The sequence below is a fragment of the Peromyscus maniculatus genome, chromosome 21 (assembly GCF_049852395.1).
Source record: "Peromyscus maniculatus bairdii isolate BWxNUB_F1_BW_parent chromosome 21, HU_Pman_BW_mat_3.1, whole genome shotgun sequence".
NCBI lineage: Eukaryota > Metazoa > Chordata > Mammalia > Rodentia > Cricetidae > Peromyscus > Peromyscus maniculatus.
This window is the reverse complement of record NC_134872.1, coordinates 47973459-47986297: the sequence shown is the minus strand read 5'-3', so window position 1 is coordinate 47986297 and position 12839 is coordinate 47973459. Positions and strand designations below refer to the sequence as shown.

At 53.4% G+C, this 12839-nt stretch overlaps 1 protein-coding gene across 1 annotated transcript in view; it reads left to right on the top strand.

Moving 5' to 3' along the window:
* Positions 1–12839, top strand: part of C21H6orf132 (chromosome 21 C6orf132 homolog) — a 32122-nt gene that overhangs the window by 1687 nt on the left and 17596 nt on the right. The window contains exon 2 of the mRNA XM_042265703.2: positions 7830–7936. Within this exon, the coding sequence (XP_042121637.2) occupies positions 7830–7936 (107 nt within the window). The remainder of the gene's footprint in view (positions 1–7829; positions 7937–12839) is intronic.

The following is a 12839-nucleotide window of genomic DNA, read 5'->3' as shown; positions in this document are numbered from 1 at the left end:
ACCCACATCTAGACCCAGGCAGAGGTCCCGCTCTCAGCCAGTTTGCGGACTTCACTCTGGAGGAAGGGACGTAGGGGTGAATTGGGATAGCGGGTGCCTTAAGGACCAGCTCCCCCATTCCCTCTCCAAGGAGAGTCTCAGAACAGCCTTCCCACAGTCCCTCTCTATTTTCCCAGGATGACCAGACTGTTGCTAGGGATCGGTACTGGAGAGAGAAGAGAGACAAGGTACCCTGTCAGCTCTTACCAGTCTAGGCAGGGCAGGAGTCTAGGGGACTGCTCCTCCCTGTCCCCAGGGCAGGGCCAGGCCTTCAGCTGACTCAGTTAGGCTGTGTCTGCACTGGGCTGGGGTTTGGGGGGGGGGGGCAGAGAGCACCAACCCAGCAGGCTGGCTCTCCTGCCTTCTGGAGTGTTCCCAGGGGCGCGCACAGGCATGAGAAACCCTGTTCCTTGCTCTGCTTGGGCTGAGGGAAGGAACTGGTGCTGGGGGTTCTGGGGCATCAGTGGATCTGCCCCCCTTACCCATTGGTCAGAGACAGTGCTAGCTCCCTGCGCCTCAGAGTTTCTGTCCAGTGTGTAAGGTATCAAGACTGCTTAGAGCAGCGGTTCTCACCCTTCCTAACGCTGCGACCCTTTGCTACAGTTCCTCGCGTGGTGGGGACCCCCAACTAGGAAATGATTTCGCTGCTACTTCATAACTGTAATTTTGCTGCTGTTATGAATTGTAATGTAAATATCTGATGAGCAAGGTATCTATATCCAACCCTCAAGGGGCCTTGGCCCACAGATTGAGAACCACTGGCTTAGAGGGGCTGCCTGAGGTCATGCATATAGCAACCTTTGAAAACACAAAAGGAACCTGGCCTGTGCTGGCGCACGCCTTTAATCCCAGCACCTCCAGAGGAAGCGGAGGCAGAGGCAGGGGGATCTCTGTGAGTTCGGGGGCCAGCCTGGTCTACACATAGAGTCCTGGACAGACAGGGCTATTACACAGAGAAACCACGTCTTGAAAAAACAGACAAACAAAAAGAGGAAGCTGCCTCAGTGAGGAGATAGGTAGCTGCAAGAGACTGTTAAAGTCTTAGTTGCCGCCCAGCCTTTCCAGAAAGTTCTCCAGCGATTTCCAAATCACGGTTTGTTACACTCAGGTCAATGAAGCTTTTTGTTGATTTTTGTTGATTTTGTTGAGATGTTGCCCAGGGTGGCCCTGAACTCCTGGACACTCCATCGATCTCCCTGCCTCAGTCTCCTAATGGCTGGGACCACAAGCTTGTGTCACTGTGCCGGGCTCAGCCCCACTCCGAACTTTGCCTGTCCCCGCGGACTTCATTTCCCTGTCCTCAGGTGGCCGTACTCCAGAGGAAATAGGAACGAAGAGGCACCCCGAGGTTCCGAGGGGGTGGGGCATTCCTGGTCTAAAGGCCCCTGAGACTGTGGCATCTGCCCCGTTTCCAGTGCTGGGGGACAGGCGGTGGATGAAGGGGTGGGAACCAGAAATCCATGTCTGGGTATGTGAAGGAACTGAGGCCACCTGGTATGTGGCTACAGCCACGTCCCAGGTCCCGGTCTGTTTGCACAAGGGTAGGCTGGGCTTGGATAAAACGCAAACAGGCACAGGTAGTGATGGGTAAATTTTTCTAGACCGGGTATCTGCCGATTACAGCCTTCCTGAATGCACTCACAATCCTAATTAAGCCCCTCTGCCTCCCAAACACGAGCTTCAAAGGGCTGTGCGATTGTCTCTTAAGTCCTGGAGAAAACAGATTGGAATCTTCACAGATCTCTGTTGTCTCTTTTGATAAGAGACTGGGCCACAAAAGCAGCTGCTGGAGCGGCCGAGCCCAAGCTGCCCAAGTTTCCTGGTGCTCTACTTGTCAGTGGCCTCTTAGCTCAACTCATCTGAGGTTCCTTCCCAGCTGCTGACCCTCCCCATCCCAGCAAGGGGAAGCTGGGGACTCCCCTGCCCGGTTCTACTAAGTGAACAACGCCTGCCCTGCACAATCACGCCAGACCCTCATCGGAGGCAGATTCCTCAGGCCCAGGAGCTGGGCTGGCATTCCCTGCGTGCCTCATTCCCAGGTGGCTCTTTGCACCAGATGCTCTGAGAATTCTTGGGATTTCCTTCCCCTGCTGAGCTGCTGGCTTTCTCCCGAAGACCCCTGCAGGGTATACAGCAGGCTGGAAATAAGTGTGTGGTGAACTGTGGCTGGCTGCTCCTTATCAGCATTCCCTACGATGGCTGCTGGTTCTAGCATCCTTATTCCTGAGGCTTTCTCCCTAGTCCCACACAATTTGCATACCAGCCCAGGCTGAAGGGTAGCAAGCCAGGACCCTCCCAGAGCTGAGCGCCTATGTCCAGTCAGGGCTGGGCTATCACCGGCATGTAGAAAGCTGACTTGTGCTTTGCAGGGGTGTGAAGGAATCTTGTTTACACTCTGTCACCTAGAGTAAACACAGCCTGGAGATGCACTTTTGAGATGGGCTGTGGCTTCCTGGTTCAGCACACGCTTGCACATACACCCACCCCACACCAGACATACATGCACACCCTCCCTGTCTCTCTCACCCTCACCGTGGCCCCATTATAGAAGCACCTCATTCTGCTGTAGCTAACTCCAGAAAGCAGGCCCCTCCTTGACCCTGCAGACAGCCCTGTGTAGCCCATAAGTTAATAATGGTCATAGCGTTTTTCTTTCTTCTAAAGTGTCAGCGATAGGACTCCAAGCCTGACTCACGTCAGGCAAGTGCTCTGCTGCGGGACACACCCCTAACCTGAGCAATAGCTTCGCTGTTAGTCCCCAGGCCGAGCTCGTAAACCCCATCTGGTCTGTATCATCCCGTGTCAAGACTCCCCGGTGCGTTGAGGGGCTCGGCATCAGCGTGCACCCGATCTCAAGGGCTCTTGTCAAGATCAGTTCCCGATCTGACAGGTTTGGAAGGGGAGAGGTTCAGAATTTCCAGCAAGTCCCAGGTGAGGCCATCCAACTGCCCTGGGCTGAGACGCAAGCCTTCCTGGGAGAGTGGAGGGCTGCCTTTGCTGAATCGGTGTCCTCCTCGGTCCCTGGGTTAGACCGGTGTGCTTTGGGCCGCTCACCAACTTTCGTCACCTCCCCGGCCCTGCCTCTCTTCCACCCCAGCTCCGTCCCCTCTGCCCTTGGACAAAGGCCTCCCCCTGGTGCTTAGGTCAGACCTGCTGGGGCTTGCTGGGACAAACTGGCCTTTTCAGGTTCCCGTCATGTGAACCTGCTAATTAGCAAGGAAGGGCCTCATTAATGTCCTTTGTGGGCTACATTCACATGGCCACCCCTTGTTGCTGCCCTGGAAAGCAGGTGATCTCCAGTGGTGGTAGACTGGAAGTCCCAACCTTCCCACCCCACTATAGAGGCCCCCACTGCGCATCTGCCGTGTGGTAGGAGCAAGGGGGGGTATGTGTGGGGATTCCAGGTTACTCTGGATCAAAGCCGTAAGTCCCCTAAGGTACGACCCCATTCTTCCTAAGTCCCTGAAATCCAGTAGATCTGTGGCCAGTGCTCTGGAGGTCACCAGGGGCTCCTGGCAATTTGGGACTCTCTGTCCCTTTTCTTACCCCTGACGGCTTCACTGCCATGAGCTTGGAATGCTTCCTACAATGTAGGAGTCATTATCCCCACTCTACAGGTGGAGAAACTGAGTCTGAGAAAGTGCCGAAGTTCATAGGTATTGCCTAGAGGAGCTGAGCTCTGAACCTGGATATACCTCCTAGGTCCTGGGTCCTTTTGCCTCCCCTTGGACTACACTGACGACAGGACCCCCAAACTCTGAGTTCTTCCCTGTTATGCTGGCTGTGACTGGAGGGGTCAGATTTAGTTAGGGGCATGTTGCTGGCCCTGAGTATGGCCCCTCTTGTTCACCAGCTGTGGTATCTGTGAGCATATAACCTCTTCCAGCTTCAGGTTCCTCCTCAAAGTTAAACCCTTTCAAGTAGTTCCCCTGGATGGCAAGATAACTCAGTGGGGGAGGTAGATCTCTGGGTTCGAGGCCAGCCTGGTCTAATGAGTGGGTTCCAGGACAGGCAGGGTTTCACAGAGAGACCCCGTCTCAAAAGAAAGGAGTGCAGAAGATGGATGGTTCATGGGGAAGGGTGCTGCTGTGCGTGCGTTCAGTCCCCAGAACCCACGTGAAGACGGAAGGTCCGCAGGCACGCTGTGGCTCCCTCACGGATGCGTAAGAACACGGACACACTAACACATTTCAAAATGGTTTTTTAGAAACAGTATTTCCCCCTACAGGAGGCCTGAGAGCCTGGAGTGTGGTTCCCTATGGCTCTGGGTTTAGCTCAGTGGTAGGCAGAGTGGTTTCCTAGCAGACACAAGGCTCAGGTTCATTTGCCTGGAGTGCAAGATAAAGAATACTGCCTACACCAGTCTGGGTAGCTCAGGCCAGCGAGTTCTGGGCCAGCCTGGGCTAGCGTAAGAAGAAAAGAAGTGCCAAGGTCATAGTATATGCTTAATATATACTAAATATCAATAGCTTAGCCGGGTGGGGTGCACGCCTTTAATCCCAGCACTCGGGAGGCAGAGGCAGGAGGATCTCTGAGTTCAAGGTCAGCCTGGGCTACAGAGTGAGTTCCAGGACAGGCACCAAAGCTACACAGGGAAATCCTGTCTCAAAAAAACAAAACAAAACATATATATATATATATATATATATATATATATATATATATATATATATATATTTGTTAGACATTATTACTTATTGATTGATTGATCGATTTTCTTGCTACTTTGTACAGATCTAGGATTTAGAGAATATGAGCTAAGTCACTGTCCCAGAATAGCTACCTCAATGACCATGGAGATCCATCGCCAGATTTGGGCCTGGGGAATGAAAAGCATTTTACTAAAAGGCTTTCAACCTGAGCTCTGTGGAAACAGACATACAGAAGATCCCAAGGGCTCCTCCTCTTGGGAAAAGGGTAGGAAAAAAGGACTCAAGAGTCCATAAGCAGCTTGTGGTGAGTCCTCAGCTTCCCCGAGGCACCCCCCAGGTTAAACACACACACAGAAGCACACGCGTGCTCCACCCCAGTCCGAGAACCAGACTGCCTGTTATTGGAGAGGCATTGAGCCCCAGGCCATGTGAGACACCACATTGCTTGTGCTGGAGGTTTGTCTGGGACCCTGTAAACCCTGACACCTGACAATGAACCCTGCAAGAAAGCAAGAGGCCACCTCCCTCCTGACGGCTCTCACCCATGGGCACAGGTGATCCAGGCTCAAAGCCTTAAACTCATAACAGAAGAGGGGATGGGGACGGTGGTGGCCGCGGCGGTGATGCTGATGTGTGCCCATGATTTCTTTGGGCTTTCTTTTAAAAGTTACATTTGAGTGAGTTCCAGGAAAGGCGCAAAGCTACACAGAGAAACCCTGACTCGAAAAACCAAAAAAAAAAAAAAAAAGTTAGTGGTGTGTGTGTGTTTGTGTGTGTGTGTGTGTGTGTGTGTGTGTGTGTGTGTGTGTGTGTGTGTGTTTTTCTGTGTCCTCAATGCCATTGTGTGGAGCAAGGGGCAGCTGCAGGAGTCAGTTCTCTCCCTCAGGTCGGCCGGCTTCTCAGCGAGTGCCTTCACCTACTGGCCTAACTTCCCAGCCCTGGGTTTGTCTGTGGCGCAGTTAAGACGCACACCTTGCTCAGGAGACTCTCGGCCCGGCTCCCAGGACCCTCCTGAAGGCCCTCTCCCTTTCCCCTGGAAGCTTCTCGCTCTGATGCAGATCCTTGCCCTTTCCGGCCCTCCTGCCTCCCCAGCCCCGGCACTCCCAGAACCTCTGGGCGCACAGCCCCTTCCCGCAGGCAGACAGCCAAGAAGAGAGACCCGGCTTTCTGACTGAGCCTGTCACGGGGTGTCAGCCTCCTTCACCCTTCCTTCCCTCTCCTCTCTCCTTGTCTCCCGCCGCCAGGCCCGAAGAGGGGGCTGCTTTTCAGGAAGGCCCACTCCAGTGTTCCACTCTGATCCGCAGAGTTCAGCTACTCCAAGAGGGAACTCCACAAGGGTGGGCTCCTGGTGTTCTGTTGGGTTCTGGCCTTGACCTTGAGTCTGGGAAACAGTTTGACCTTGAGCTCTTGAGAGACCTGGCTTATGGTGGCTGTACAGTCCTCCGCTGATGCTGTCTGTCCCTCACTTAGCAGGGACTGGGCCTTATGCCCTGGAGAGGGCTGGAACAGGCCGGCCAGTCCAGCCACTGCCCCTTTCCAATTAGCTTTGCCCTTGTTTTCTTTTGGATTATTTTTGCTGGGCATGGTGGTGCACGCCTTTAATCCCAGCACTCAGGAGGCGAAGCAGGTGGGTCTCTGTGAGTTCCAGGTCAGGGCTATATAAGGAGTCTCTCTCTTTCTTTTTCTTACGTGCGTGCGTGCGTGCGTGCGTGCATGCATGCGTGTGTGTGCGTGCGTCAGGTCGTGTACATGGAGATTAGAGGAGAGTTTGCAAGAGTCAGTTCTTTCTCTCCATCGTGTGGGTCCTGGGGATTGAACTCAGGTCGACAGGCTTGGGAAGCAGCGCACTTGACCAGTGAGCCGCCCCACCAGCCTAACTCGATCTCTTTTGAATAAATCATTGGGTTTTCTTGAAATTTCCTCCTAAAATGCGTGAGGAGAAAAGCAATCCCTGTTGTTTCCATATAACAGGCAACAGGGTTCTGGTTAATTAGGTGTATTTATTTTGGACAGGGTATCTCTGTAAACTTGGCTGGCCTGGGACTCCGCCTGCCTCTGCCTCCTGAGTGCTGGGATTAGAGGTGTGCGCCATTACAGCAGGCTTTATGTAGTTGGGATTCTGACCCCTTTCCTCTCTGGATGGAGAGGAGAGGATCCCTCATTTCCTCCCGCCCGCTAAATGGGACGATGGCCTTCTGTGCTTATGACCCATAAAGCAGGAGGCCTGTAGATGTGACGTGTGGGTCTGGGAGGAAATGGTGAATTCTTATCAATGATTTCAAAGGTCATGAGGGAGACTGGTTGAAAACAGGGACATTGCTCTTCATAGGTCCATGGCTGTAGACACAGCCCCAGGCAGGGTCTGGAGGAACAGGAGGGTCCAGCGTGTGTCATCTTCCCTTGGGGGAGGGAACCTCCTTTGTTCAGTCCCTCTACTGTGACTGGCCACATCTATACCTCAGAGCTGTTATATAAATTGGCACCATCACTTCCATTGTACAGATGGGAAAACTGAGGCCCGGGGAGGTTAAACAACATGTACAGGCAGTGGCAGAGCAGGTTTATATGTTTGTTTTTAATCCTTGAAGCAAGACCAGGGTGGTGGTTTGAGCCGGGGAGCACTTGACCTAGAGGGGTAGAGGAGGGGGGTGCTGGCCTCAGGGGACAGCAGGTAGGGTCCTCTGATCTGCATGTTCCGGATTAGAAATGCAAACACTTGAGAGAAGAGGGCTTGTTTTCTTGTGTGAGAGATAAGCTCAGGCCTCGGCCTAGCTCTCGGGCAGGCGCTGGGTGAATGTGGAGGGTTAGAAGGGTGTGGGAGGTGTCGGGAGAGTGGTGGCTGCCGCCGTGGGCCGAACACACCCCAAGTCCCTTCCACAGGGATCTCTGTGTATCAGAGGGGTGTTGCTGAGCTGAAGCCAGCAGCCCCAAGGTCTGGTTCCCCCCGGGATCTGCAGGTCCGGTTCCCTCCCCCCCCCCCCCCCCCCGAATCTGCAGGTCCAGTTTCCCCCGGGATCTGCAGGTCCAGTTCTCCACCCCCCCTCGGGATCTGCAGGTCCGGTTCCCCCCGGGATCTGCAGGTGGCAAAGTCACCTTCCCTGATCCCCCACTCACTGTCCCTCTCTGTCCTTTATTTAGATGGCATCTATTATGGAGACAGTAGATTCGACACTGTGAGCGAATCCGGAACAGCCACGCTGAAGGCCCGGCCCAGAGTCCGGCCCCTGCTGACCTTCCTTCCCCTGGTGAGTTTGCTCAGTGCCCAGGCCTGAGCTCCGGGTCCACTCTGGGTGGTTACCTGGGCCATCACAGACATCAGCCTCACCCTGTCTACCTACATCCTTCCTGATACCAGCCCAGGGAGGCTGCTGGGGCTGGGATTTAGAGCAGGAAGCCTGGGATTAGGGAGAGGAGCCTGGGATTAGGGAGAGAAGCCTGGGATTAGGGAGAGGCGGGCACCCAGGGGTGGGCACCACTCCATGCACAGCAGGAGTTATTTTTTACTGATGGCCGTTGGCTTCCTGCCAGGCTCTGAATGCAGTCATGATGTAGTTGGCACAGCAGCTTTCTGTGCCCACTGTAGGAGATGCCACCTGTTAGAGCGTCAGCCAGCCAGAGACAGCCAGCGTGTTTACAGTGGGTAGTCAAGAAGGGCTTCCTGGAAGAAGCAGCATGGGAACTTCCTCATTTGGATACACAGTAGTGACACTTGGGAGAAAGGCATTTGAGACAGATTTGTCTGTGTGTATGAAGTACAGGAAACCAAAAACTCGCATCTTTTCTGTTCCAAGATGGATCTTGCTAGCCCCTACTGTCCAGAAACTTGCTATTTAAATCTTGAGTGATTTTCCTGCCTCTGCCTCCTAAATGCTAGAATTACAATTTTGCCCAGTAAAACAAACACTTATGTATGTATGTATGTATGTATCATATATGTGTGTATCTGTATATACACATATATGTGTGTGTATGTACATATATATGCATGTATTTTTATCCGTATGGGTGTTTTGCACCCCAGAGGTCAGAAGAGGGTATGAGAACCCCTAGAGGTGGAATTGCAGGCACTTGTGAGCAGCCGTGTGGATGCTAGGAATCAACCTGAGTCTAGCAGAGCACTGAGCCATCTCTCCAGGCCCCAGACGTATAGCTAAAGGCCACAGTTGGGATTTTGCTCTTCGATGAGTAAAAAAAAACCCAAAGACCGACTCAGGAGTGCCGGCAGGATGGCTCAGTAGGCAAAGGCGCTTGCTGCCAAACCTGACGACTTCAGCTTAAGTTCGATTCCCCAGAACCCACGTAGTGAAAGGAGAGAACCAATTCCTACAAGCAACCCTCTGGCCTCCACACCCGGGTCGTGGTGTGTGCCGCCTCTCCCCCACACAAGACAAATGAGTGGATGTAAAAAAGAACCGCTGGACGGATGGCTCCATTCCATGCCCGGACAGTGCCGGACTCCCTGGAGCTGTTCAGTCAAAAGGAAGTGCCGAGGCCAGCCTGGTCTACAGAGTGAGTTCCAGGAAAGGCACAAAACTACACAGACAAACCCTGTCTTTTTGAAAAACCAAAAAAAAAAAAGGAAATGCAAGTCTCATGCGTGACTTCAAACTTCTAGGACTTTATTAAAAGTAAAAATAAAATGCCCCATGTGGTGGCTCAGGCCTGTAATCCCAGCACTTTCTGGAGGCAGGAAGATCAGCAGTTCAAGGATAGCCTGGGCTACAGGGGACCTTGGCTCAAAGGGCCCAGAAAACAAAGCAAACAAAAATTAAAAAGAAATAACTGACCCTGGGCTCATGTCCCAGCACAACGCAAACAAACAAAGCTGGATGTGGAGGTCCCTTAACTCCACTGGAACCAGGTCCTCCTCGGTAGGCAGCAGGTAAAGGCAACCCCGGGCTGTGTCAGAGTCCGTCTCATAAAATCATAACCAACAAGCAAATGACCGGGCCTTTCGGATCTCTCACTTTCTGTTTAAAAGTGACCTCTGAGGCTGCAGCCACAGTTCAGTTGGCAAAGTGCTTACATGAGGCCCTGGACTCAGCCCCCAGCACCACAAAAAACAACAAGCAAACCAGGACTGCCTGAGCCTTCCTGTGATCAAAGCAGAGGAAGAAGGATGAGAAGTTCAAGGTCATCTTTAGCTATATAATGAGTTTGAGGCTAGCCTGGGCTACATGAGCTCTTGTCCCCCAAACAAAACAACAACAAAAGCAGCCCACAGACAGATACAGAACTGTCACTTCCAACCATAAGAAAAAACAAAACAAAACAAAAATAATAACAACAAAATAGAGCTGGTTCCAGGACAGTCAAAGAAACCCCGTCTCGAAAAACCGAAAAAGGCCAGGCGGTGGTTGCACACGCCTTTAATCCCAGCACTCAAAAGGCCAAGGCAGGGGGATCTCTACCAGTTCCAGACCAGCCAGGACTACATAGTGAGACCCTGTTTCAAACCAGACAAACTGACCCATTGAGATTAATACTAAAATCGGGGAGGTGGTGGCACATGCCTTTAATCCCAGCACTCAGGAGGCAGAAGCAGGCGAATCTCTGAGTTCGAGGCCAGTCTCAGAGAGTTCCAGGACAGCCAGGGCTACACAGAGAAACCCTGTCTCAAAATAAATAAATAAATAAATAAAGAAATAAAGAAAGAAAGAAAGAAAGAAAGAAAGAAAGAAAGAAAGAAAGAAAGAAAGAAAGAAAGAAAGAAAGAAAGAAAGAAAGAAAGAAAGAAATCCTGGCCACATTGTTCTCTAAGATCCACACAGCTGTGTACTGTGTTCAGGGCTGTGGCATCACAGATGGTGATGAAATGATGCTGCCGTCCTGTTTCTAGAAGTGAGTTCCATTCTGTCCCCTCACTGGCCCTTAGTACATGCTGGGGATGGTGGTGTGGGAGATGGCTGACATGCCTGCCCCTGAACTGGCCGTTTTAATCATGACTGGCTCCTGTTGTCCTGGCCCCTCCCCAGTCACTTCAAGACCCCTGGCTGCAGGGTCAGTGAGGCCCCCTCCAGTCTCCTACATCTTCCCCCACCCACCCACTCTGGGCCTTCTGTGCTGTTATCCCCCCACCCCACAGCACCCCAATAAGGGCGACCCCAGGGAGGCTGGTGGAAGATTCAGGACAGGTTCGGGCTTGGAGGGCTGCTCAGGCCTGGCGTACTGCGGACTTGCCCTGGCAGCATTCTTTCTGGACAAACCAGGATGGCCCCACTGGAGAATGGGAGAGAAGACACACGTCAAGCCAACAAGTGAAGCCCAATTAGGTCCACGGGCGTGTCCGTCACAGACCAGGAACTGAACCCAGAAGGGAACGTTTACCACATTCCTTCAGTGCCGGTTAAGTGAGGGGTGGCGGGTGGAGCTGCCGCCCACTCTGTGTTCACCATTCCAGAGGTCACGCATGCGAACAGAGCCACGCCCTCCAGAGCACGGCCACCCCCAGCCTACACTCCAGGGACTGTAGCCCCGAGACCGGAAATGGCTTGGTTTGGGTCTGTAGAGCCAAGACTCAGCCCCTACAGCCAAATGCCCCGCAGACTCCCCCAACCTTCCCTCCATGCCCCACCAGGCGGCTTCTGTCTTCCCCTTTCAGGACCCTTGACACAAATCGCTAGGGTCTCCCTGGCTCGGCCCCCTGGATCCCTGTCCTGCGGCCTCTTGGCTCTTGGACCCTTTGAGGCTTTAATGAAATGACTTCAGAGGGTTCGAGGTGAGCCTTAGCTGAGGCCTCTCAGGCCCCTGAAGCCTGCCTCTGGTGTTCGCTGCGTTCGGACCCCTTGGCCTAATTGCGGCTCTCGGAGCCTGAGCCTGCTTCGGGTTACGGGTCTGGAGGAGCTGCGAGCATCGCTCACCACCTGCTCCTGGAGAAGGGCCGTTGAGCAGCTCATTTTCTCCTATCTGATCTCAGACCCCTTCCATAGCTCTGGGCTTTCTTCCAGTGCCTCAGATGTGTGCGGGCTCACGCACACAGACGGACACACCGGCCCCCAGCCCGTGTCAGTGTGGGAGGGGCCCTGGGCCAGGGCCTGAGCCTTGTTCCTTCTGCCTGACATTGTACCAAACCTCTGAGGGCCTCGGCCCTTCCCTACCCTGCACCGCTCAGGCCAGGGGGCCAGGAAGGGAGTCACCAAGCAGGTGACAGGCCCAGCAAGGGTCCCCTCGTCTTCAGGACCTTTCAAGAGCCAGCCAGGGGATGTGTTCAAAGAGAGGTTGTCCTCCAATGTCCTCCCTCGAAGAAATACTTCCTCGGGTGTCTATAACCAAAGGCCAATCATGAAACGGACCCTTGGGTTCCTTGGTGACCAGACTGGGCTCTGGGATTGCTCATCAGGTACCTGTCCCCAGTGCCAGCCCTGCCTTGAGTTGTGGAGTGACCGAAGGCCAGGTCCTTTCTCTCCAGGCCTCTGATCCCTCGCCCTTTGGTGGGGTTACTGTGAATGGTCCTAGGTGTCCCCAGCTGTGACTTTCTGTGCTAAGTGACTCACCCTGTAAGCCACACAGGAGGGAGCATGGTAAACTCTTACACAAGCTCAGGTTGCTTCCTGGGGACCAGCCTTCCCGGGGGAGGTTTGCTTTCTAGCCACCAGGGCCACCCACTTCACGCTTCTGGGGGCTTCTGAGGTTTAGAGCCACCAGAAGGCAGAAGTGGGAGGACCCCAGCTGTCATCAGGATGAGAATGTACTGCTGGCGTGGTGGTGGTGGTGGTGGTGCATGCTGGGATTCCCATTACTCGGGGCCAGAGGATTGAAAGTTAGAGATCAGTCTGGGCTGCAGGTAGCAGGACCTTGTTTCCAAATACAGATAAATAAGAGCTGGGGTGTGGCTCAGCAACAGCACTCGCCTAGCATGTACAGTACCCTGGGTTCACTCCCTGGTGTGGGGCGGGGAACAAGAACATGGGGATCTGGGCCTGGGAGCGAACTCGGTGGATAAAGGCTCTTGCCGCCGAGCCTGACGGATGGCCTGAGTCAGGCAGCCGACTTTTGAGAGCTCATTTGTGGGCATGGCATTTGCACACAAAATAAATAAATGTAATAATAATGATGATAACAATAATAAAAAAGAATGCTAGACCCAAGGAAGGAAAGGCCTGCCCTGGACAAGAGCAACAGAGTCCAGGCTTGGTGGCCCACACCTTT